Consider the following 26,579-nt stretch of genomic DNA (forward strand, 5'->3'; position numbering starts at 1 on the left):
ACGACAATTAAGGAGCTGACACAACTGAAGAGAAATAGAACTGGGATTAACAATTATGGTATGCTATGTACGCTATGTACATTTCAAAACTCCTTCCCAAATGCACGTCAAGACAAAAAGAATTCAAAAACGCTCAAGCACCTCTTCAACAATGCTCTCCAACAGTTGCAGCTTGTGGAATTTGGCCACACTCTCCAACACTCGGAGTTTCTTCTCGATCTCCTTTCGATCGACGGTCGCTGCCCAGGTACCACTGCAAGAACAGTGCTCCATGAAGTCGCTGATCTTCAGGCCGCCACACTTGGAGCATTTGATGTCTTGTGTCTGCCATTCAACAACAAAGCCATGGACTTGACCAATGAGGAATTCTTCTGTGGCCAGTCGGTCATATTCTGCGTGACAGAATGGGCAACGCCATGGCTGGGTAGAGCCGGTGGCATCTGAATTGCTATCGGGCAGCACATCTTCGTCGCGACAAAGATCGAGGTCTCGAATGAGACAGCAGGAGTTGCAAGACATTTCGGGGAGCTTCAAGCTGGCACTGGGATTCTCGAATCGGCCCTCCTTGCTGAACTCTCGGACCTCGAACAGGGCAAGGAGCTCGCGTCGCAGCAACCGCGATTCCAAGGTCGTTGTCTTGGACAAACTGAGAATTTGCATAAGCAATTTTGTCAACTCTAAAGATGGATTGCGTTTGTCATTGGCATTGACGAGGACTCCTGGCAACACGGGGAAAGCATAGTCAGATGCAAGCTCGGGATGAAGCATTTCATCACGCTGTCTGCGGATCAGATGGGAGATTTGCTTCTTCAATGGCTTCGAGAATCGATCTGCAAGAATAGCAGTGACCTCATCATCGTCTGCTTCGTTGGTCCGCCCAATGGGGATCTGTGTCGGCCGAGGCGTTGAAGATAGGCCCCCATCTTCGAGTTGCGGTCGCTTCAAGCCATGCATCAGCTCGATGTACTCGACAATCCAATCATGGAAGATAGTTTGCATGGGCATTGGTAGGAACCGACTGAGCTGCCAGTGCATCGCTGTTTCAAGATTCTGCTCGTCCGCCTCGGTGACCTCTCGGCAGCCCTTGCCTCCATAGTTATATTCGTCATACCACACGAGGTAGTCCCAGTACTCTTTGATCTCTAGATCGATGAAATGGAACGAAGGGTTGGCGCGGATTGACTTGAGAACGTACTGGCTGTAGGCGTAGGCGTTGCCAACCTCGGTCTTGGTCGTTTGGAGAAGCAGGCGTGTAGAGCTGGCAAAGATGACATGCGAGCCAACACGTCTGAACTCTGCCATCAATCTTTGGAATGACTTGCGTGACAGCAATCGCACGTAGTTGTGCAGAGATCGATCATAAAGACGAGACACAGGGCTTTCCACCCATCGGATCAAATGCTGGACCATGATATCAGCCATGCTGTTACCTGCGCAGGCCTCAGTCCACCAGTGTTTGACCATTTCTCGGAGAACGACAACGCCGGCAGAGGCAAATGCCTTCTCTGAATAGAAAACACCTGTGTCTTCACCATCCCCAGATGCTAGCAGCGTATCACTGCCCTCCATCTCACTGATGATAGAAGATGTCAGGATTGTGTTAATGGACAGATTGCGAACTTCAAGTTCAATGCAAACTGTCGAATAGGCACCTGGCACGTTGACAGATGGCATGTTGACCTTGTCCAATGCACCAAGAATATCATCCCTTTCATAGCCTGCATGATCGGGACGCGGCCCTTGTGACCACCAAAGCACAACATTGTTCTGTTGAAGTCGTCTGGCGTACGAGATATCGATGAGGTATCGAGGATCTTCGTTTTCCAGATTGCAAAGCGGAACATCACCGTACCGAGCGAGCAAGGTCAAATGCTGTATCCAAGAGGACAAGTAGAGATAGCGCGTGACTAGACGTCTTGCGACAAACGCCTGCCAGCCCAGTGGGGGAAGTTCTATGTCTGATGCTTCGGGCTTGACGGACAGCACTGGATATTCTTTCAAAATTGGAATGTCATGACACAAACGGTCCTTTTGCTGGGATTGAATGACAAGGACGGCAGGCCGGCTCTCATCATTTCGAAGCTTTCTGACCAAATCACCAACTTCAAGGTGGGCCTTCCTTCGCGTCATCACCTGGGTGATCTTGAAATGGATTTTGTCCTGGTAATCAAACGCGTGCTGCGATTCATCGCCAGATGCAGCTTGCATCTTCCGCGTGAGAAGCTCGGTGTAGATTTTGTCGACGTTCGGGAGACCCTGGACGTCCCTTGTGCGGTTGAGAACGATAATGTGCGCCTCATTCTTGGATGTGGAGAATATTGCGAATACCTGTCTATCCCCAGAGACAATATGATACAGATAATGGTACACTAATGACGAGTCCATCAGATATGGCTGTTCAGAAGATGTGTGAAGTAAGGTCGAAAGGTCGAAGCCCTTGTCCAATCCATCACCTAGGACACCACGTTGTGTTTCATCGAAAGTACAATGACTTCCTAGCTTAAGCAATGCTCGGGTACTCAGGGGAATGTTGCCCTCGTAAACACCCTCAATGCTAGGGTGCTGGAAGAGGATTTCCATCTTGTCAGCCTCTTCGAGGTATTTCTCTTCCGACAAAGACACCTTGAACAGGTGGACGGAGGGATGGCCATTGGGCAGAGTGTGATTGACCTTCTCAACCTCACATTCGTCTACCTCAATGTCTGGCAAGGAATCCTGCTTCAAGTTCAAGAAGAATTGTCGCGGAACTCTGATGCTGAGGGCATGGATCTTTTGGTCGATCAGGACGAAAGCTCGCACAACTCCCGGAACGCCCGTCTCGCAAAGTTGCAGCACCTGCCATGTGCTAATGTACAGCATTTGAGCTTGATTCCGGAAGAAGTTACTCAAGGAGTCAGTGGCAACGTTGGTTCGTTCGCCGAATAACTGACGGCGACGGACCCGTGCTTGCTTCTGGATCTTCCATTTTTGCTTCTGGTACTTCAGGAATCCTTCATAGTTTTCCGACATTGATGGCATAACTGCTGGAAGGCTAGCATAAGGATCGAGGGCCGTCTTTGGGACATTCTCTGGGTGTTTCCTCTTGGAACCCTTGGTCTTTTGGGTGGAGATGGCTTCGTCCATATCGCCAGCATGTTGAACCCGATGATCCAGGATGTTGGCATTTGTCGACGAAAGGGGTGTCTTCTCTGATTTGGTGAATAGATCAGTCATCTTCTTTTGCTTGAATTTGTCTTCCTTCGTTCTGATCCGACGTTGCAACCAATCTGGGTGAGCAACCCGCGGGACTGGATTTGGCAGCTTTTGAAGTGCAGCTGGAATAGTAATCAACTTTTGGATCACAGATCCCAAACGCTCGAGGTAATAGTCCCAGTCGATCACAGTTCGGGGGTCCATGTCACCAGGATCTTCCTTGAGCCATTTGCGCAAGAAGAATCTCTTAATGCTCTCTTCAGCGGAAAAGATAGCAACGGGAATTGCCCTTTCGGTGACAGGTGTGTTGCGTGGGCGTGATGAGATAATGTATTTGCAGTTGAGGCCTTTGTCTTTAACCATCTGCTCTCCCAAGAACTCTGCCAGACGTTTTGCCGTCGTGATGGATGTGGACTTTTGAGAACCGTATTCTTCCAGAGTTTTGGACATGCTTCGATTCTCCGAAATCAGATCAATCAACTCTTCATCTGCCAATGTCGTTCCGTGTTCATACAGAACGTCCAACCAGCGGTCCGCAACTCGGGCCACGGCTGCGTAGGTTTCAGCAAGATTAGAGCCCTCTAGGAAGAATTTGAAGAGCTGCGTTTGGAAGATCTTGATCAATTTCAGCTCGCCTCTTCGCTTGACCTCGAATCCCTTGAGTTCAGCCAAGGAGCCATCGTGATTGAAGACTGCGTATCTTTTCTTCAAGTTCTTGTCTTCCTCCTTTGAAGTTGGTAAAATCATTGCCCGGTAAGGTCCATCAACTTCGAAGAAGATAGAATTTTCACTGTGAGTCTCGTACTTGAAGGTTTTTGGATCGACAAGCGCCTGGTACTGATGGTTGGTGTACCTCGCATGAACGAGGTGATTCAGCATAACACATGGATAGGAGATGCCCAATTTCTTTCCGTTCTTCAGTGTGAAGGAAAAGTTATCGGGGAATCCTCCGGGAAGCATGCACCAAATACCATCGGTATCCAGCTCCAGGGGACGACCGATGCGTTCGACTAGCTCTCTCGCCATCTGAATAATGTGGGCACCTGTCAAACAAGTGACGCCAGCCATTTCCATGGAATACCACCGAGAGCCCTTTCGCATCACATAGCCGTAGAAACTGTTGAGAATGACCTTGTGTGCAAGCTGAAGAGAATCATACAGAATGATCATCTTCTTCGCCTCTTCGATCTCACCTGCTGAAGCGCCTGCCGACTGCAAACTATCCGCCTTGTTCTTCCAACCTTTTTGCTTGCCCTTAAAGTCATATCGTCGGTCACGGAAATCTCGGACAGTATCGACATAGAAAGGATTTTCTCGTTGGCAAATGATGGCTTCTCGCTCCATCGTCTTGCTGTCGTGAATTTTGTGGTAGATCTTTTTGCTGTAATCCTGCAGTCGCTTTTTGACCAAAGTAGCTTGCTCTTCAATGCTCAATTCGCCAAATGATCTCATTGGAGAATTTGGGTACCGGCCTGGGAAACGCTCATTTGCCGTGGCACGTCGGATCATGTTATATTCATCACGCTTGGCAGGCAAGAATTCGCCTCGCCATGCCCAAGGCATACGTCGATCACAAGTTTTTCCGGGTCGGTTGAAATCGCAAGCAGCGCAGTTCGATTCATCAATCAACGAATCTGGTTGCAATCGGTTGGTGATCATGATGTTGGGATACATGGAAGCGACATCCAAATGGTAAATGAAAGGCACCTCATTCCGTGTTGGATTGTTCTTGAGATCGAGCAAGCGCTCCACAATTTGTGCCCTGACCTCATCATAATTCACAACATCGTCCATGGACTTCTTTTCTTCAACCTCGATACTGAATTTAAGGGCGTGATCGAGATCTTTGAGAAGCTCGTCAATTGCAGTAGGATCAACGGTGAAATGGGTAGGAATATCACTTCGGAACACACCAGCTTCAATACTTTCGACGTGGCCACCAACGTAAGTCTCTGACTCAAGAAGATGACCTTCATAGAAAGCTTCTGTCGGATTCTTGTGTTTGTTGGGCAAAACGATCTCATGCTGGTATGCTTGGACCATGAGAAGCATCTCACACAGAGTTCCAGTTCCCTTTCGCAGTGTTTCGTCGGCGTTGAGAGGAATGATCGTGCAGAGTGAGAAGATGAAAGGGTGGACATATTTCATGTACAGATAATAGGTTGCAACGGCATCGGAAACCGAGTATTCCGCTAAGGTCTGTGGTCTTTCACTCGCATACGGTGTCATGAGTTCGGGATCAAGCTCGTCTGGATCGTAACCAAGTTTTGCTACAGTCACGGCTTTTAAACCACGACTTCCTTGGGGAAGATAACTGTCACGGTTGACCCAGGCGAAACAATCCATGTGCACACAGTTGTCAGCTTGGTAGATATCTTCGCTGTTTTTTCGGAATCCGATCTCCATGTACATATCAAGTCCCAGAATACTGGCTCTTGTCTCCACGAACGGCCAATCGAAGAAGTCACCGTTGTATGTCGCAATAACAGTAGGCTTGGCAATTTTGACATGCTCGAAAAATCGTTCAAGAAGTTTCCTTTCGTTAGGTTCATTGAAGATGATAAAAGGTCCGTTGTACTCTGGTTTGGGTGTGTACTCGAAGTCGTGGATGTCCTCAGACACAATCTCTCTGTTGGTAATGAGGAAACCTTGCCCATCAATCATGTACGAAATCATCATGATCTGATCGATTGTAGCGTCGGGGAATTTCAGCGGTAGTTTTGTACATTCAATATCGAAAGCAAGAACGACAGGATCGGCACGCTGAAGCCGATCTTCCAAGCATTTCAGCGTAATCGTCCCATGATCTGCCTGCACCTCATACCATTTTCCAATTCGAATGTCTGCGGTATGTTAGCAAGGCTTTCGCCGCAGATAGAGGAAACACCGACCTTTGTCAATGCAGACTCGAACATGGTATGGTACGTCATATTCTCGGATATCAACAATAAAATCACTCGCTTGTAGGTTGCCATTAGGTCGTTGCTCATTAATTAATTCGTCGTCAAAAAGATCGATACCAGCAGTCGCACTATTAGAAAATTAGTCAACCGTTTCAACCCATATCACATAGAACAAACCTGGTCATCTCAACATATGCGTCCATCGCACTCTCATTTTTTTGTTCTTCTCTGCAAGAGGAAGAAGAGTTCTCCTAACCTCTAAAAGATTGCTCACGTTGGCGAAGCTGAGCTTGATGTAGGTCTTTCGGTAGCCGAGAAGGTGATTTGGGAGGTTAAGATCCTCCTTTTCGAGTCGCTTGAATTTCTTGATCATGCCCTCAAAGGACCGGCGACACCATTCTTCAACATCCATCTCGTAACCTTTCTTGACCGAGATCAAGAAATAGGGATCATATTCCACGGTTGCTTTGAAACTCCCCCCATCGTCTTGCAAGAAGTAATAATCGACGCCAGCACGGCCGCCAGGCACGTCTGGATCCTCTATCGACGTGCTGTGCATGTTGACCAACCATCCAGCCCTTGTCTCGCCGGACTCGAAGCGCGGGAAGCCGAGGGTTTCATCGATGCTGTCGGCCAATCGAATAGCCTCGAATTTCTCATTTTGGGAGGTTGCTTCAGTAGAGCGGAGGGAATGAAAGTCGACCGTTTTCGCGCGCCGAGGGTTTGATGATGCCGCGCTGGACCGGAACTTGTTTCCATACTTGCTGGGCTTTCGTGAAGGCATTGCGACTCTATCGCCCGGCCGGCCCTTGTTAAATTATCTCTGTTCGAAGGGAGAGCCCAAGGCAGAACATGAATTGCGCGCTCTGAGAAGGTGAAATAAGGAAATGAGAGGGTAAATATTGTAGGCAGGCGCAAATGGAACGAGATCTTGTTTTGGGGCCAATTGTGCCTCTAGGAGGGTCCAGCAACCGTAGGTACGATCTGCTCTAATCAAATCCATTTCGGACGCGTTCCAGTTACCGCGGCCGTGTAGCGCGTTGGTTAGTCAGCTTTCCAATTAGACGGGTGGGCCTGTCTCGGAGCCCTGGAGTTGGCCATCGGATCAACTATCTGCCGTATCGATTCTCGGTGGATGGAGACAGTAATGGACATCCAAAGCAATTGACTATACACAACTATGGCGGAAGACTCACAAGAACCCAGCTCGCTCCCCGGGGGTGCTAGCAACACACAAACGCCTGACTCCTCGGCCAATTCGCAAACACCGAAATACGAGCCATCCCAGTCACAAACTGGAAAGCTATGGGATGCCTTCGGAAACCCTGAAGAACCCGCGAATGCGCTCGCGCAAGCAACCTACAAGCCCCGAGGCAAGAATCCTAAAGATGTACCGTACTCCGAGATTATTGGATCCGTCTCGCTCTCCGAAATGTCCACAGTTCACAAACGACCATGTGCCCGAGAATCTTTGTTGACTGGTATCGGTGTCGGATTCGGAGTTGGTGGTCTACGAGGCGTGCTTAAAGGTTGGTCGAATGGATTCTGGGCTGTGAATCTAGGCTAATCCTGTAGGACGGTACTATTTATGGTCTGCAGGAAACTGGGCCGTTGGCATGTTCGCGATCAGTTCATTGGCATCATATGAGTACTGCCGCTGGCGACGAAACAGGGAGCTGAGTGGCATGGCAGAAGCTCTCGATTTGATGAACCAGTTGAAGGCTAAGAAGCAACGTGAGAAGGCTGCTGCAGAGGAAGAAGCGGCACTGCGTGCACGTCTTGCTGAGGAGGAAAAGAAGAGCAAGAGTTGGACAAATCCCTCCAACTACAAGTTCTGGTAGTGCGGTCATAAGGAGTTGAGGTGTTTCTAAACCTGTATATGTATTCTGCTGTGAGGTGGTCGACACCATTTCATAAAGTCATCTCTGTGTATCATAGCTCTCTGTAAAGTTCATATTGACGACCCAATCATCATGAGGTCCTCACAATTGTGCGAGAGGGCAAAAGAAGAAAACAAAAACTACCCATATGCTTGCCCCTTCACAAGTAAAACGCCGAAGTAAAGATAATCCAAATATGGCTGCAAATTGTGAATGCATACTAGAAATCAAATTTCACTCGCTTCTGAATTGCACCTTCATGTATACCGCGCAATTTGTCCATCTCCGCGCCATCCCTCCTTTCGCGTCGTCTTTCCCGAGCCTCTCGAGCTTCGCGATTCTTCCATTCGGTGACTTGCTTTTGTCGCTTTTGTGACCTTTCCCAGGCGATTGAGGCTGTTGGTTTGAAGCCTATGCCGTTGATCCCATATCCATCATCAGTTGGATCGGATGGGTTGTGGCCCGTTATCTCCGAATCATGCCATACAAGCGGGTCTTCTTCAGACGGTGTTTGTGCAAGAGGAGGAGATAATCGTTGCTTGCGCTTGGAGGGCGATGACGGATTCAAGTGCTTTCGAGGGGTTTTCCCGTTCTTCTTTGCGGGGGAAGTGGGCAGAGAAGTCGACGGATCCTGTGTTGCGGGCGGTTCGAACCGCAGCCCTTGGCGGTCGGGCTCATTGCTAGACGGTAGAGCTTCGGGCATATTCTTCTGATAGTCAGATTCGCATGTTTTCTGTGCCGGTAGAGCAGCAGATCCTTGCCGTGAGTCGCCAATCAATGTACCAGGGTCCGAAAAAGGATCGCCACGGATGGCTAATTCTCCGAATCGCCCTGCCACTGCAGCGCGTGGACTGTAGCGCTCTAGCTCGTCTTCGTCCCGAATTGGACTCTCTTGAAAACTGGCGATCGAGATCGTTGATGTGGGTGAGGCTGAGGGGCTATAGCAGTCCGATTCTGAAGGCTCTCGTTTGCGCTTAGGAGAGAAAGATAAGGGTAAGCTGGTCGGCATCATATTGAAACTGGACATAGTGGGGGCGTCACCGAGCAACCGGATGGAGCTCATTTGTAACTAAATGGGGTATCCACCACCAAGTTGATCTCAGGAAACGAAGCTATTCATTCTGCAAAGTCTACGACGGAAGGTTCAGGGCTGTGAGGGGCTTGGTCATTGGACTTTCGGCATTGAAACGGACTGTGGGGTACAAATGATCGCCACTGAACGGCCCAGGGGGTCATATCAAGGGTTTCTTTTTGGCTCTCTTTATCTTGTTTCTGCAAGGAGTAAAAATAGGTCTCACTGAATCATGAGAGGTTTTCCTGCAGGTTTCAAACGAGGTTTAGATCCTTGAATTGCTTGACTTGAGGGACGTCAGAGCTATTAGGCAAGTACTAAATTTGGCAATACCCCAAGCTCATACTGAGTTTATACTACATTTCAGCTATAGCATTCTTCCGACTAGATCTTCTCCTCTCAACACTACCGATTATTTGTAACTCTTGAAGAAGACACCTCCCCAATGGGATGAGGACCTGTATCTTCCGACTGCCCTCTCATATCTCGTTCTTTCACTTTCATCTTTAGATCCTATCTTCAACCCGCCCAAAGAAGCAACCGCTTTTCACCTTATAGATTGCACTTAATCTTTGTCTATCTTCCTTCTCTCAAACGTATCACCGACGCATATCAAAGGTACAACCACTCATTCTACGCATACATTATGTAGGTAGCAGATACCAGGTCGAGCTGCCGGGCCTGAACCCATCATAGATGCTCGTCATAGATGCCGGCAACATCCGAATGAGCCCCAATATTACTGTGGAAATCAACATGTTCATCAAGACAATCGGTAGAACCGAGGCAATCATGTCCAAATCACTTAAGCAGGATTAGCTCTTCCAGAGCTACCTCTCTAATTCGTTTAAATCTGATAATGTTCAGTGTGGTATACACAAATATGAATATGATCATAATTAGCTTGCTTGGTATGTCCTTATATTTGAAACTTCCTAGCATATTCCATAGCTTCAGTAGACCGAATATGTATTAAGATCTTGTTGTGAATGCTGATGCATCTTAACTAAGGTGGGATTGAGGGAAGAGTATAGGTAAACAATTTAATGCAACGGTTTAGTGCTACAACGAGCTTGGGGAAATCTAAATGCGCCTCCGAATTCTTATAGTGGCATAGGACTATCATTGGTATGATACGCCAAGCTGATATTAGGAGTCAGGTCCTATATATCCAGGTTGTTTATTGTGCAAACTTCGGAAACAACCCGGCAAAGCCTAGCAACCGATCATGTTAGGGGTTTCTTGTTTTGCTACTTGAAAGGAAGACGGGGAGGACTTTACTGTCATCATAATAGTATTGCAATCATAGAGCCAAAATAACTCGATTTTTCTAGGAACATGGCTATATACTATGTAGGCACCATCCAAGGATGTGGCCTAATACGATCATCTAATGCAGAAACCCAAATCTAAGCCAACTGCTCCCACTGCACACCAGCCCACTCCTCCCGCCACCCGGTGACACCCAACTCTTGTGGAGCACAGTCCTTACTACAGACACCCATGATGATAGTGCCCCATTCCATGCCAGCATCATCTTTCCCAAGCCCAACACCGGCGCGCCCCTCCTCAAGCATAGCGATGGCATGCGGCACAAGCTGGAGCTCAAACACGCGATGACTTCCACAGTACTCACAACCAGGAATACTCCCCGCACCGAGTGTGGTAACCTTAGCGCCAGGGGCATTTTGAACATGTAGCTTGGCACCAACCGCATCACTAGTTGAGTATAGCAGCGGTGTACCACGGAACTCGTACCGCAGCACCTGCTCCGGGTTGTGTTCGAGGCGCATCGAGAACTTCATGAAGTCCCTGTCAAGATCGGACTCGAATGTGTCCTTAAGCTCTGCGCTACCAGCACCTTCCTCCTCCATTGGTTCTATCTGCACATTATCGGGCACTGAAGGGCTCGATGGCCGAGAAAGCGTCTCATATTCCGCGTCCAAGTAGAAGTTTGTGTACGGTGGGGGGAACGCGGACTGTGTAGGCCACGGTGCGATTGCGGCTGATTCGGGTGTTTGCTTTGTCGCGGCTGACGGGGGTGGTGATGAGATGCGCACTTTATCCGCGAATGATGAGGCTAGTGTGGTTGCGGACGGCGCAGGCTTCTCAGCTGCAGGCGCTGTTGCCGGGAGCGGTGTTGCAAAGGGATTGCTTCCTGCGGGTGATGGGCCCGAGCCTGATGAGAAGGGGTTTGGGTTCGAGGAGACATTGTTTGTCAGGTTTGTGGCACCGAACAAGCTTGCTCCCAGGTCCTGCTTGGGTTGCTCTGGTGCGACGGGCTGGGCTTCCTTCGGCTCATCCTGTTTGTTTTGCTGTCCGCTGCCGATGGCTACCTTGCGCGTTGCGCGGAATGCTCTGATGCTTCCAGGCTTGCGGTTGCAGGCTTTTCTAGGGCAACCAAATAGGTAAAGGCGGCGTTCGTCGGTTGGAAAGTCATTAGGCAAGTCACCGTGCAGCTCGAGGAGAAGTAGCATTGGGTTGTTGCAGACTTTGCAGTTCGCGAAATCACCCGGTGCAGGGGAGGCTTCATCAAGCCATGTCTGCAAAGAAAATCGGGATTGTTAGTTGGATTTGTTATGACAAGTGGTTCGTTGGAGTGACAGAACATACCGGCCATCCTCCAAGATGACTGATTGTGTCTTCGATAACTTCTTCAGCGGCATAGCCTAGAAGCACACCGGTGTCGGTGAGGTCCTCATCAATACTAGAGTCACTGTCGTACGGATCCATTGTGGCGCAATTATTCGGATTTAAGTGAATTGGGCATACATCAAATCTGCGAAGAACCCCTCGTTCAAAAAAATGCCGATAAGCGATATGGAAATGCGCCATTCTGAAAAGGGAATAGCGCTGTGTATATTACGGTTATCGAACGGTATTATTACCAGGGTACACTGGGCAGATCATCTCCGCCTTCAACACTCCAGCCTCGATTCATCGACAGATATCTGATGCTATCTGAGCTATACCCAAATTCCCGCTAATCGGTATTTGTTACTCAGTTGCCAATTACCTACACTTGCCATATCCCAGTCTCACCATAAACATGCGAGCGGTCATGCCACGGCATATTGCTCTCTTCCTATACTCCTTCTTAGCCATCTTCTTTGTCTCCTTTGGCGATGCAGCAGAACAAGAACCACTGCATGGAGCCGTAAACTCAGCCCCGAAGAGGGTGGCAGTAATTGGTATGCATTCATTGAGATAGAACGACAGTTCCATACAGGGCTGATATCCCTGATAGGAGCCGGAGCCGGAGGCTCGTTCGCTGCGTATGAACTGCGCAAGCTAGCAGATGAAACCAACATCCCACTCGAAATCACAGTCTACGAGCGTGAGTCTTATATCGGAGGCCGCTCAACAACTGTCAATGCATTCGACGATCCGGCCTATCCCATTGAACTGGGCGCTTCCATCTTCGTCCAGGTCAATTACAACTTGGTCAACGCTTCTCGTGATCTCGGGTTGACAGTTCACAGTGCTGACCATGCACGGCCTAGAGAGACCGATGAAAGTATTGGAATCTGGGACGGAAAGCAGTTTGTATTCACCATGAAGAATTCGTATAGCTGGTGGAATATCGGCCGACTCTTCTGGCGGTATGGCCTTGCACCGCTCCGTACCCAGAACCTGGTGAAAAGCGTTGTTGGAAAGTTCTTGCGCATTTATGAAGAACCTTTGTTCCCTTTCAGTTCCCTCTCTAAGGCGGCTATCGCTGCAGACTTGATCAATGCCACTTCCTCCCCTGGCGATGTGTTTCTGCAGACAAACAACATCGACTCACTATTTGCGAGGGAGATCATCCAAGCAAGTACTCGCGTAAATTACGGACAGAATTTGCAGCTGATTCATGGCTTGGAATCTGTCGTCTGCATGGCCACGGATGGAGCCGTCTCTATTGAGGGTGGCAATTGGCGCATCTTCGATGGCGCGTTGACGGCATCGGGAGCCAACATCAAAGTGAACACCACGGTCACTGACATTAGACGAAGCGATGATGGAACTCTGCACGTCTCGGCAAAGCCAAATACTGCTATCAACTCAGAGCATGATACATTTGACGAAGTTATCGTTGCTGGTCCTTTGCAGTACTCGGACATCTCCATTTCGCCTCCCTTGGAGCGGACCCCAGATGAGATTCCATACGTCAATCTGCATGTTACACTCTTTGCATCCCCACACCGTATCTCACCGGAGTATTTCGGTCTTAAAGATTCAAGAGCGCCTGAAACTATCCTGACCACTTTGCCTGAAGGCCTTGATCTGGGTTCCAACCCGGCTGGTGTTGGCCCCAGCGGTTTCTGGAGTATCAGCACACTTCGAACAGTGGATCGTTCTGCGGTGCAATCTGGAGAAAACACACAGCAACATTACGTTTACAAAATTTTCTCTCCGGAGCGGCCCACTGGTGAATTCATTTCCCAGATCTTGGGGCTAGAAAGTGAAACTATGCTGAGCAATACGACTATTGGGGACCTCTCAAAGACTGATGTCAGCTGGTTCCATGAGAAGCTGTGGAACCCATACCCTCTCCTGTATCCGCGAGTGACGTTCGAGGATACAATTCTAGCACCGAATGTTTGGTACACAGGTGGTATTGAGAGTTTCATCTCGACAATGGAGACCAGTGCACTGATGGGCCGGAACGTGGCAACTCTCATGTCTCAGTCGTGGCAGAAGTAAGAACGTCGGTCAGATAATAATGCCCCATTTGGGGAAAGGGAGCTATAAGCTTCTAGTGTTATTTATATCTTCCCCTCTCTAACTAGTTAAGCGCTATGCATGAAAACTCTCGTTCATGTTTTTGTCTATGTTGTTTACAGTCTTACATCTAGGTATTATTGACATACCTCTCTCTATGAATCAATCGAAACTAAACATGAAACAATGAACTTGATTCCTTTCTATGCACATGTATTCGTAATATGCATCCCATCATTTTAGCTAAACCTGTATTTGTGTTAGGACCGGCGTGCTGGCGGGTCCTGGCAGGTAATGTAGAACTAGAGTGAAGGAATAGCAGAGTGCTGGTATATTCATAAACTAATCGCTAAAGAGCTAAGTTCCCCTAGTAGTCTCTTCGGGGATGACCTCTGGCGGGTCATGGGACTAGGTCACCTAACCCGGTAGGACTTAGTCTTCATAATGCACTCTCTAGCGGGGGGTTATGCTACCCTTACTAGATCACGGGTTCTAGGTCATAGGACTAGGCGGGATCTAGCCTGTGAGGCACTCTCTAGCAGAGGCTCGTAACAGCAGCCTTATTTCGTGCGGACCAGGCTTATAACTATTAACTGACGGGGTATTTAGTATAATAGGGGTCTAATCAAGGATATTGAAATCTCTGTATTTCTATATCCACTATTCTAGCAGGAAATATGACTTTCTGACTAATATCAAAAATACTGCATAGATAGGATAAACTAAACTTCCAGTATGCCGATCTCTTGCTCCGATAATACCTTAACACGCTTTTGCCTTTTGATATGCTGACATTCAAAGGCCTTTATTTTCTGGAATATACGTCGATTCGATTGTTTCGGATTATACAGACTGGCCTCGTCAGTGAATGTATAAATATAATCCCACTTAAATTCCTTAGTAAGTACAGTCACCGTGGCGAGGTCATTATCTTGACTACATCACTCGCTCGCGAGAGTCGAGACCCCGTTTTCCTTTCTTCAAACAAGCTTCCTATTGCGAGGGGTATATGTATTGAATGATCTCGTTGTGTGTAAGGCATTCGACGAAGCTAGTAATCAGCCAAAGTTCCTCTGATATAGAAAGAATAGGTTTACCTTTCTTAATCTCCGTCTATTCTGCGGAACACGCTTCTATATGCTCTTAGCTTTAGGATTGGACATCACGCAGTCAATCACCACATGGACCTCATCGAAAGCTAAGAAACATACCTTCCCTGTCTGGGCACTTGAACCTCTCAGGAATAGGCTGTATGAGCGAGACTAACTTTACTACATTCACTGACAAAAATCTGTAACGTTCATTTGCTAGAGGATGCTAGGAGAGCTAGCGTCTGACGAGGTATTTATATAGTCTTTGATTGAGTTCTAAGGTTTAGGCGGGCGTTGATGGCAACGCTGATGGGTACGATTAAGCTTCCGAGCAAAGAAAGCAATGTAAAGTTGATGGCATGATTTTTCGGATGAGTAAATGACTCTGTTCACCATCAATCGAAACTTGTTGGAACACCCTTAGGTTGAAGCACCCGCGTTGTATGCCTTATTTCAATAGCCCTGCGTAAATGCCTCAAAGTCCTGCTCTCACGGTAAGCTGATCTTAAAATAACAAGAAAGTACAATCAAAATTGGCTGCTACAGGTTATCTAAGGCTGGAAAAATTGTCGTTTTCATTCTTATCCCCCAATAAACATCATTCTTTCAAGCCTGATTCGATTGCACAACTTGCAAGTCCGAAAACCAATATCGTATATATTAGTCGCCGCAGTGTTCTATCGTTTCATTTACCTTCATTCACTAAGCCATTTACCTTCATTCACTAAGCTATCAACACACACATTAGCCTACTTTCCCATTTCCTTTTTCTTTTCAGGCATTAGGCATTGGCTTAATCTATATGCACAGTCTTAAAGCGCGTTAAAATTACAACAGTATAGAGCATGAAATGTATTTTTGTCATCACAAAACTAAACCTTGTTATATAGCAGAATAATTCATTTCTCACAATCAAATCACTTTGCTGAAAGCGCTTCCATGTTAACGCTTTAAGACTACTCCCATCCGACGCTGAAATCAACGCCCGCGAAACCACTCTGCGAGTTTATTCAACTTTTGGTTTAGCAGTTTCAGCGGAAAAGCATTTGCTTAGGTGACTTACTCGGACTGATGCCTCCCCTCGGCCGAATTAGTTACGGTAAACATGTTGTGTCTTCACGAACTCTCCAGCATAGAATTCTACAGTAAGGTGTTCCTTTGGGTCACCGCTGTGACTACTGGTGTGGAAATTGCATCTTAGGAATAGTTAGTAACAGGAAATGCAAGCGCAGAATAGTGATTTCTTACGTCACGACAGCCTTATCATATATTTTCCATCCTTTCCAAGTAGGTTATTCTGATGATGCTCCCTAACGATCGTTTCAATCTCGGCCCTCGTAGCCAGCTGTGTAGAATACATGGTGGGCGGCTTGAATTCAACGGGTAAAACCATAGTGAATTTGGTAGATAAAAGGATCTTCCGTAGATAGAGTAAGAAACGGCTTGGGCATTTAAGTACAGCTTTGACTGGAAAGGAGGGTTTATATACATACTTATTCACGCTATTAATACATTTATCAGCTGATTCCGACAATGAGCTAGACAGATACCCTACGAGATTAGTCGGCGCTTAGGAAAAGAGCTTGGTTTGCTGCCAATAAAAGTGCCAAGCGGTACGAGCTACAAGTTGATTAGGTGCCCTGAAACGAGGTACGATGTGAAGGGGTTACTACCCCGCACGAGCTGCCCACCCCACTGCCACTTCCCGCTGAAATCGACGCTAATTAGGGGCCACTTCTCGTGCCAAGGATTGCTCCTATTCGTTACTGATTCTTGGAGTGACTTGTTACGCTTTGCTCGTTTCATTACGGAGTACAGTGCTCGAAGCGCGTGCTACAAAGAAATCTACCTACCTAAACAACACTTGTTTCAGCCCTCATCTATAAAAAATAACTACGTAAGAGACGTAAGAGGACCGTGTATTGTGGTTAGTGTATTCGTCAGATATTATTAGACACGATCCAGATTGCTACGGTGTTCATGCCTTACGGCACCGATGATTTGGTTTCGGGGGCGCTAGTGGCTAACTTATATTTAATATCACGTGGCTAACCTTCTCAGAATTGATTGTTCCTTGCTTTCCACTCCGGCGTTTTCCAGCGATACAGACGCCCCTAGTGCCACCATCGAATCAATTATGTTAAGGAAAATGCGTCGCTTCGAACGCATTCATGATGTTGTCGAACCTGTCGAAGAGTATCGTGCTGGAGGCTACCACCCAGTTCACCTCGACGACACCTTCCACCACAGGTATCGGATTGTTGGAAAATGGGCATTTGGCCAGTTTTCTACAGTTTGGATTGCCGAAGATACAAGGTTGTATTCACGTTATCTCGTTTCCTATTTCGCCCGCGACTATCAGACTTACTCTTTCCTGTCCTCTAGGATTGAAAGATATGTTACGTTGAAGATTCTCAAAGCGAATATTTCAAGTAACAGCCGCGAACGTTCTATCCTCCTTCACTTATCGAAAGCGGATACACACCATCCGGGGAAAAACCACGTTTTGCAATTACTGGATCAGTTTGAGCACCAAGGGCCTAATGGCTTACATCTTTGTCTCGTGTTCCCGGTCATGATGTCAGATGGTGAAGCAATGACTATTCGGGAAAAACCACGCTATCCAGGTTATGTTCGCGAGATTTCGAAACAGATATTGCTCGGGTTGAATTATCTTCACGGCCAGGGCCTTATTCATGGCGGTATGTATCTTCGGGGCCGAATGCCCAAAATGATAATATTGATCTGTGAATAGACCTCCAACCAGCCAACATACTATTCTCCCTAAATTGCGACTTATCGGGGGGAATGATAACGGAACCCGAATTTAGTCCTGTCAATTGGCTTCCAGGAGTTGAAGTGGATAATAGTGCCCCGCGGTATCTTATGAGTTCGCAGCGGCCCCGCGGAATGCTAGACAATGCAGCCTTCTCGACACTTCTAGTCAAGATTGGTGATATGGGCGGAGGTCTGAACCCCTTTGGTGATGCGAGAATGTGGATTATTGACTATTACCATAGCTATGTGGAACACACAAGATGATTTTCTTCCAGTCACGCCAATGATGTTAAGGGCACCTGAGTTACTCCAACCCCATTCGTGGAATGAGAAGGTGGATATATGGGCTCTAGGGTGTTTGGTATTTTCCCCATCCTTAATCCCTAGCTGATCTAACCATCAAGTACAGATATTTCAACTTGCTACAAACGAGCCACTCTTCCCGGTAGAATCTTTTGGCTGCACGATTGACGAGGTTCATGGGATTTTGCGATCTCTCATGCACGAGCTATTTGAACAAGGCAATCAAAAATTTGCTATCTACATTAGCGAGAGATTACCGGCGGATTTTGGCAAAGAAAATACCGAAAAACTTGCAAATTTTCTTTGGTCAGCATTGCAGGAACGTCCGGAAGAACGAGAATCAACCACCAGACTTCTCAATCATTCATTTTTAGTTGGATGAAGAGGTGGAGCGGCAACTATGCTAGTATTCCAATGTGTCCTAAAGATGGGCCTGAACAAGGAGGCAAACCCAATTATGTGTGGGGCGGCTCACTTCCGTGGGCCTTAGGCCCGATTCAACGCGTTTGAGGTCTCATTGGTAGGGGATATGAAACGGATGCCCTTAAAAAAATGATACTGTGGAAATGTGTTGACCATTGTAACCAACGAATTCGATAAACGTTGAGTAAATAGGATATCAATAGTTATTGACGGGTAATTTTGGCTATATTGTATCGTTTATTGTTCTCAGTGAACGACTGTAAAATCATTGAACAAAATTTTTGAATCAAACTATTAATTTTTACCGCTGGGCGAAAGCAGCGGGTAGTTGATCACCACTTTAGTAGCAAGTGAAGGATGGCGGTTAATAGTTTTTATTGGCCTATTTGTCTCCACTAAGCTCGAGGTTAGTTACTGTAGAGGCCTGGCAGCAACTTGGCTTTAGTATCCGAGAAGGTCTATGTATTAGTTATATGCAGGTAACTGTCGAGTGAGACAAGCGCTTTTGCTTACTTTCCCCGCGCCGACGCGATGACCATGCCAGGTATTGCCAGAAGTTGATTCAAGAACCCGACGGCGCTTTAACAATTTCACATCCTCCAAGTGAATTACAGTGCAATGCTCTTATAATGGTCATATCATCCCGAAAAGATTTTAAGTTCGAGGGTCCGGCTTATATAATAAGTCGGGTGGTGTCAAAGCATATGAATAAGGACCGCACTTCGCCTCGGAAAGTATAGGTGACCTGTTAAGGCAAGTGGGCCTGACACCACGTTGCAAAACTAGGAAGTAATGGTAAGGTAGAGCGTTTACCAAAAGAGCCACTATGACGACCAACTGGTCGTCATGTCAGGTTACCAACCTAAATACCCGATATGTGCTATAAGATATATGCGCACCGTATTCGTACTCCGCGTACGTTAGGTTGTAACATATTACGTATTCTAATAGTCTAGTTTAATTAAGATTTGGCGATTAGAATATTAGAACCGGCGTACTAGCGGGTCCTAGTAGGTAATATAGAACTAGAGTGAAGGAATAGTAGGGTGCTAGTATATTCATAAAATAATCGCTAAAGAGCTAAGTTCCCCTTACAGTCTCTATAGGGATAACCTCTAGCGGGTCACGGGGCTAGGTCACCTAACCCGGTAGGACTCAGTCTTTATAATGTACTCTCTAGCGGGGGGTCATATTACCCCTACTGGATCACAGGTTCTAGGTCACAGGACTAGGCGGGATCCAGCCTGTGAGGCACTCTCTAGTAGAGGGTCGTAACATTAGCTCTTTAGCGATTAGTTTATAAATATACCAGCACTCTACTATTCCTTCACTCTAGTTCTACATTACCTGCCAGGACCCGCCAGTACGCCGGTCCTAACAATTATACCTCTGTATCTTCAACATTTTCCAACCCTACTAATTATAGTAGAGAGTTACTATGGGCACCCGAAATTACTATAGGCACCCAGCGCTAAGCCTCTTTAAACATTTCTTCCCGCTGGCCGCTCACTTTGATCCTCTAATAGTATGAAATATGGTATGATCTCTGTTTTTAATACTGAGATAGTATATGTATACGACGAAATTACTACTGCTAGAAATATTAGCTGATCCTACCATCATTTGACATCATAAAGCTATTCCTAGTTCACGACCCCATACAAAAAAGGGGGGTTTTCAATATAAAAAGGGCAGTTTTCAATATAGAAATAGAGTTTTCTATATAGAAATAAGGCTATTCCCAGATATTGATTTAATATAAAAAGGGCAGTTTTTAATATAGAAATAGAGTTTTCTATGCAAAAAGGGGAGTTTTCTATACAAAAAGGGGAGTTTTCTATATAGAAATGAGGCTATTCCTAGGTGTTGATTCAGTGTAAAAAGGAGGGTTTAGTAGTGTAGAGTTTTTATAGGGCCCCCTAGATTATATAACCTCAAAATAGATACTAATTTCTAAAATAGTGCTAATCGAGTTTTCTTACGTAGCTAGTATAGTTATTACCCTCCCTATCTACTACCTTAATTTCTACCAAATCTTATTATTTTATAGTGTCATTTTAATATATTCTATACCAAACTTTACTATATAAACTAGATATAAGTCTTATTAAGCACTTCCTCTTCCCCTTCCCCTTCCCCTTCCCCTTCCCCTTCCCCTTCCCGTAGTGATCCTACTAACCGCTATCTAATTATTAGACTCGGTTATCTCGCCCTAGATAGTCTACTTATTATTAGGTCTTATATTTACGGGCTACTATCGCACTAATCGCCGTATAACTATATCCTTATCCTCGCGTATAATTTTAAATTAAGATAGCTCGCGGCGGGTTAAGTTCTTAAATCGCTATAATACCCGCGATAATAGTATAAAGGCCTACTAAGATAATTATTAAGATAATTACTAAGACGCTAGTAGCTGACTACGCGCCTATACTATATAAGGATTTTATACTTAGAGTTCTAATACACTCTTAAGGGATAGTATAATCTAATCTTACTAGATCTAATAATAGCGATAGAAGTCGGCCTAGGTAAGGCTTATACCTATTACCTAGGCTTTATTAATATAGTAGATATATAGATACCCCTTCGTCTACGTCGATCTACCTAAGTATAATTATAGGATAGTCGGCCTATTATTAGTAGGCGGTAGATAGTAATTAAATACTAATCGTACCTTATTAATTGCCTAATCTATAACTAATATCTTAACCTTCCTAAATAATAGACTACTATTAATCTCTCTCCCTATTCGCTAGGAGGTAAGCTCCTAGCTAATCTTAATAGCTAGTCACTTAGTCGTACTTTTAAACTAAATACTAAGAGTAAAGAGGTCCTTAGTACTAATCTAAAGGTTAAGCTTAAGATAGCGATAGGCTACTTTAACGCGCGAAGTCGAGGTCTTATTAAGGTATAAAAACCTACTAGTATAGTATTATAGGAAATAGGGGCTATAACCACGAATCTATTCCCTATCGATATATACTAGTAACCCTAGGTAGTGATAGTATTTCTCTCTAAAAGCTCTCTATTAAGCCTCTATATCGTTAACCTCCCGCGCGAAGACGATATTCTACTAGCTCCCTTTTATAGTATTCTACTATAATATAATCTCCCGGGTGGTCTCTTTAATAGTATACTATATATTAGAGTCGGTAATAGTTTAGAGGATTTAGCGGCGGAGAAAGGGTTTAGCGTAGCACTCGATATTATAGGTGATATACTAGATATAAAGTATCGTATTTATAGCCGGGAAAACCTAGTAAAGATCGATATATTAGGAGGTATATAGAGATATAGGATAGAGATAATACTAACCTTATTAATTATATTTCGTACTACTTATTCTTTATCTATTAAGATAGTCTATAGACTAAAATAGGAGATAGAGATAGGGGGGGTACTCGCGATCTTATTCGACGAGATAAAGCTCGTTAGATACGTACACTCTAGCTAACTTTAGGGAATTAAGGACTTAGCTAGTAGGGACTTAGCTAGTAGAGACTTAGCTAGTAGGGACTTAGCTAGTAGGGACTTAGCTAGTAGGGACTTAGCTAGTAGGGACTTAGCTAGTAAGGCATTAACTACTAAGGGCTCGGTAACGAGAGACTCTATAGTAGTAGTGCGAGTAAGCGTAGGTATACTCGTACCTATACTAATAGCTATATAGATCTCCCTAAGCTAGGTAAGTACTCGATAGTATAAGGCCTACTTCTTACTACTTAAAAAAGTATATACTATATAAAAAGTCTTACTAATAGGTGATATACCTACGATATTAAGTAGGGGTATCTTCTATTTATTAGTCTTATACGTATAGTCTATCTATAAGATATATAGATAGGTACGTAGAAGCTAGAGACTAATCTTATATATTATAAAAAGGGTGCTAAGGGAGTTATCGGCTATATCTACCTTATACCGAATGATCTAAGTACTATCCTTAGGGAGATCTATTAGTAGAGCCTAAATTAGGGTGCGCCCTACGAGCTACTAGCGGGCTATATAAGCCCGTAGATTAGCAATATCGCGAGTACGGAGGTATAAAGTCTAACTATTAGCCTCGGCCTTACCCCGAATAGTACCTATAATATAACGAGTTAGGATACTATTAGTGATCTAGCTAATAATAGCTAATAGTAGACGCTTAAGCTCGATTCTACGGGTAATAATCGTAGTTAACGGATTAATATAATAATAATTATACTTAGTAATAATACTTTTAACTCTCTATATACTACTAGTAACGCGTCGGAGAGTACTTACGAAACTATAGCTTATTGCCGACCGCTTCCGCCTACGTATCCGTATAATTAGGGCACGATCTATCCGATAGTCCCGGCCACGGCTATATTAGAATTAAATCTTCGTATCTATACTACGTACTATCACGATAGGGAAGCCGAGTGGGAGAGACTACGTATTTAACGTTCTTAGTGCCTCTTTTTTAGATAGCGTAGTAGTGTTTACACTAGTTTCGATAGTTTAGAAAGGGGGTATAGTATTAGGAAGGCTAGGCGTAGGGGGATCTATATTATATAGATCACTAGTTAAAGTTAGCTAGGTAATAATATAGTTAAGCTAGGTATTATATCTACCTATATCGATAAGGGTAATAACTATACTAGCTACGTAAGAAAACTCGATTAGCACTATTTTAGAAATCAGCATCTATTTTAAGGTCACATAATCTAGGGGGCCCTATAAAAACTCTACACTACCAAACCCTCCTTTTTGCACTAAATTAACACCTAGGAATAGCCTTATTTCTACATAGAAAACTCCATTTCTACATTGAAAACTACCCTTTTTATACTAAATTAACATCTAGGAATAGCCTCATTTCTACATAGAAAACTCCATTTCTACATTGAAAACTGCCCTTTTTACACTGAATCAACATCTAGGAATAGCCTTATTTCTGCATAGAAAACTCCATTTCTACATTAAAAACTGCCCTTTTTACACTGAATCAACATCTAGGAATAGCCTCATTTCTACATTAAAAACTCCCCTTTTTTGCATGGGGTCGTGAACTAGGAATAGCTTCATGATATCAAATGATGGTAGGATCAGCTAATATTTCTAGTAGTAGTAATTTCGTCGTACACATATACGATCTCAGTATTAAAAACAGAGATCATACCATATTTCATACTATTAGAGGATCAAAGTGAGCGGCCAGCGGGAAGAAATATTTAAATAGGCTTAGCGCTGGGTGCCCATAGTAATTTCGGGTGCCCATAGTAACTCTCTTATAGTATTATTTTATAAGGAATTTTATATTCTATAAAGTAATTAATATATTACTAGACCTTAAATACTAATAAATAAGGATATTTCATTAAGTTTAACTTACTATGCTACTAAATATTAAAGTCTTTCTTAATATAACTAAAATAAGGAAAAATTATAGTAGTTAATTTAGATAAGTAAAGCACTTTATATAGAGAATTATATAAAATTTAGGTCCAATTAGGTTTTTATTAGGTTATCCGGTGAACCCAACGTTGGGTCCGGTGTGGGCCCGGGTCGGGATATTCGACCCAATTCCGGTGCGTGCGGAAGTCTACTAGGGATGAGGAGAGAACTAGAAGAACATGAGAGGGGGAGGAAAAGAGGCATCTTATAGGCGCCCGGCCAGGCAAGACGGAAAGCGAGGGCTCCTGAGAGGGACTGCAAAAGGGAGCCATTTTCGGCGTCGTTTTGGTGGTAGGTGGAATGACCGTTGAACGGGCGCCTAACATCACGGCCGGAAGATGATGACTAACGGCGCTAGGTAGGTGCAAAATAGTGATGGTACTGGACGGTAGGCGGTGAAGCGCCCGCTCGCCCTCCAAAGTTACGGGTGGAAAGACGGCCGTGTCTGGCGCCAAAAGTGGTCATTTTCGGCGTCATTTTCATAGGCCCTTATATTCTAGGTGTAAACTTTTCTATTATAACCCACACAACACGAGCATTTTCCCAATCCAGAAGATGTCTCAAATTTACTCCATCTCGATGGTACCGGGGGGCTTGCTGGTGAAGTCGTATGCAACACGGCACACACCCTCGACCTCGTTGACGATACGGGTAGCGACCTTAGACAAGAACTCGTAGGGGAAGGGGTAAGGGGTGGCGGTCATGAAGTCCTTGGTGGAGATGGCACGGAGAAGGATGATGTTAGCGTAAACACGCTTGTCACCCATCACACCGACAGCGCGCGAGGGGTCCAGGGCGGCGTAGGCCTGGCCAATTTCATCGTACAGACCGGCTTCGCGGATCATACCGATGAAAATGTGATCGGCCTTACGGGCCATCTCGACCTTCTCCTTGGTGACCTCACCGAGGACACGAATGGCGAGACCGGGGCCTGGAAGTAATGTTAGTCTTCAAATCCGGGACTTCTTTTATGGGATTACGTACCAGGGAAGGGGTGACGGCCAACAAGCTCCTCGGAGATGTTGAGCTGACGGCCCAGCTCGCGGACCTCATCCTTGAAGAGCTCGCGGAGGGGCTCAATCAGCTTCAGACCGTGGCCGGCCATGAGACGCTCGGCAATACCACCGACGTTGTGGTGGGTCTTGATGGTCTGGGAAGGACCCTTGAATGAGATACTCTCAATAACATCTAGGAGAATGTTAGCTCAAGTTGAATGACCAAGTTATAAACAAATATGATCTTACCAGGGTAGAGAGTGCCCTGCAAGAACCACTCAACCTTGCCAGCGCTCTTGGCCTCGATTTTGCGGGCCTCCTCCTCGAACACATCGATGAACTTGCCACCAATAAACTTGCGCTTCTTCTCGGGATCGTGCTCGCCCTTGAGACCAGCCAAGAACTCCTCGCTGGCATCGACAACGGTAAGGTTGATACCCATCTGCTTCTGCAGGACTTCCTTGACAAGTGCGCACTCGTTCAGACGCATGCAGCCGTTATCAACCAACACGGCGTGGAAACGGTCACCAATAGCCTCAGTCATAAGCTTAGCGGCGACGGTAGAGTCGACACCACCGCTGACAGCACCCAGAACTTGGCCAGTAGGGCCGACGAGGTTGCGGATACGTGTGATTTCCTGACCAATGAATTCGGACATGCTCCAGGTCTGCTGGGCACCGCAAATGCCGACAGCGAAGTTCTTAAGGAGCTGACCACCCTGAGGAGTGTCTGGTATCCCGTCAGTACCTAAGCCCGCAAAACAAAAAGCTTCAGTCAAACAATCAAAGACTTACGAGTAACCTCGGGGTGGAATTGAATGCCATAGACGGGGTCAGTCTTGTGGGCGATAGCAGCGTATTCGGAGTTCTTGGTCTCGCCAATAGTGTGGAATCCCTCGGGCAAGTTGCAAAGCTTATCACCGTGGGACATCCAGACGGTCATAGCATCCTCAAGTCCCTCGAACAACTTGTCCACATGACCTCCGAAGCGAGTGGCCTTCAAGTCAGCGTGACCATATTCACGAGCGGTACCGGCAACAACGTTATCGGCGTGCAGACGGTGAGCGATCTCCTGGAGACCGTAGCAAATTCCGAGAATGGGGACGCCCAATTCGAAGAAGGCGGGGTCGATGTGGGGGGCACCCTCCTCGTACACGGAGTAAGGACCACCAGACAGGATGATACCCTTGGGCTTCCAGGTCAGATCGGCAAGCTTCTGGGTGCATGGAAGCATCTCAGAGTAGACATTGATCTCTCGTAGACGGCGGGTGATGAGGTGGGTGCTGTAGGTAGAGTTTCGTTAGACCCGGCAAATTTTGTGCAAAAGCGAGATTTTCAACACAGTTTGATCGAGACAGGAGATTCTTACTACTGCGATCCATTGTCGAGCACCAAAATGGTGTCGAAGCTGTTGTGAGGAATCACCTCGGAGTCAGACATGGTCGAGTTGAGTCCCACTGTGCTCTTGATGAAAAAGTTGAGAAATATCGAAAACAATCACAGATCAACTGCAATTGAAGACGACAAGATATACTGGCTAAACAGGAACGAGTAGCCTTCCAAGTGTATGACAAGGACTCCGAGAAAAGAAGAAATCTTGGAAATTCCCGATAAGAGAAAGAAAAAAAGTGGTACATGGGGAACCAACCGCGATTCTGCCGCTATTGGAATGGTTTGATTGGCCAGTCGCTGTTCCGCCCACATGACTAATGAGGGGCAATCCGACTGGGAGCCCGCGGGCAGGTGATAAGCCCTCGACTGAGCGCAAAAAGCCCTAGAAAACAGATGTAACGTTTCTTTTTTTTTGTGCAAAATGCA

General features: G+C 45.8%; 7 protein-coding genes across 7 annotated transcripts; 3 read left to right on the forward strand and 4 right to left on the reverse strand.

Annotated features, from left to right (window-relative positions):
* Positions 1-123: 123 nt before the first annotated feature.
* Positions 124-6,879, reverse strand: N7457_008497 (DNA polymerase epsilon catalytic subunit POL2; the record flags this gene model as incomplete). The annotated part of the gene is made up of 3 exons (XM_057179540.1): positions 124-6,035; positions 6,084-6,223; positions 6,287-6,879. The coding sequence occupies 3 exons, from the start codon at positions 6,877-6,879 to the stop codon at positions 124-126; spliced, it is 6,645 nt and encodes a 2,214-aa protein (XP_057027926.1).
* Positions 6,880-7,275: 396 nt separating this feature from the next.
* On the forward strand, positions 7,276-7,936 carry N7457_008498 (Cytochrome oxidase biogenesis protein Cox20 subunit; the record flags this gene model as incomplete). The annotated part of the gene is made up of 2 exons (XM_057179541.1): positions 7,276-7,624; positions 7,671-7,936. 2 exons carry the CDS (start codon positions 7,276-7,278, stop codon positions 7,934-7,936), a joined length of 615 nt encoding a protein of 204 aa, XP_057027927.1.
* Positions 7,937-8,195: 259 nt separating this feature from the next.
* On the reverse strand, positions 8,196-9,038 carry N7457_008499 (uncharacterized protein; the record flags this gene model as incomplete). Its single annotated transcript, XM_057179542.1, has 1 exon — positions 8,196-9,038. The coding sequence occupies one exon, from the start codon at positions 9,036-9,038 to the stop codon at positions 8,196-8,198; it is 843 nt and encodes a 280-aa protein (XP_057027928.1).
* Positions 9,039-10,456: 1,418 nt separating this feature from the next.
* N7457_008500 (small subunit rRNA maturation protein TSR4) lies at positions 10,457-11,780 on the reverse strand (the record flags this gene model as incomplete). The annotated part of the gene is made up of 2 exons (XM_057179543.1): positions 10,457-11,590; positions 11,661-11,780. 2 exons carry the CDS (start codon positions 11,778-11,780, stop codon positions 10,457-10,459), a joined length of 1,254 nt encoding a protein of 417 aa, XP_057027929.1.
* A 316-nt stretch (positions 11,781-12,096) lies between these two features.
* Positions 12,097-13,733, forward strand: N7457_008501 (putative prenylcysteine lyase; the record flags this gene model as incomplete). Its single annotated transcript, XM_057179544.1, has 2 exons — positions 12,097-12,238; positions 12,277-13,733. The coding sequence occupies 2 exons, from the start codon at positions 12,097-12,099 to the stop codon at positions 13,731-13,733; spliced, it is 1,599 nt and encodes a 532-aa protein (XP_057027930.1).
* Positions 13,734-16,950: 3,217 nt separating this feature from the next.
* Positions 16,951-18,305, forward strand: N7457_008502 (uncharacterized protein; the record flags this gene model as incomplete). Its single annotated transcript, XM_057179545.1, has 4 exons — positions 16,951-17,469; positions 17,694-17,810; positions 17,863-17,981; positions 18,030-18,305. The coding sequence occupies exons 1-4, from the start codon at positions 16,980-16,982 to the stop codon at positions 18,303-18,305; spliced, it is 1,002 nt and encodes a 333-aa protein (XP_057027931.1). The 5' UTR covers positions 16,951-16,979.
* Positions 18,306-24,333: 6,028 nt separating this feature from the next.
* Positions 24,334-26,201, reverse strand: gua1 (GMP synthase (glutamine-hydrolyzing); the record flags this gene model as incomplete). Its single annotated transcript, XM_057179546.1, has 5 exons — positions 24,334-24,698; positions 24,752-24,955; positions 25,012-25,491; positions 25,557-26,044; positions 26,131-26,201. 5 exons carry the CDS (start codon positions 26,199-26,201, stop codon positions 24,334-24,336), a joined length of 1,608 nt encoding a protein of 535 aa, XP_057027932.1.
* Between the last annotated feature and the right edge of the window lie 378 nt (positions 26,202-26,579).

Source organism: Penicillium paradoxum (assembly GCF_028828445.1).
Source record: "Penicillium paradoxum strain IBT 22861 chromosome Unknown utg000007l_segment0_segment0, whole genome shotgun sequence".
NCBI classification, from domain to species: Eukaryota; Fungi; Ascomycota; class Eurotiomycetes; order Eurotiales; family Aspergillaceae; genus Penicillium; species Penicillium paradoxum.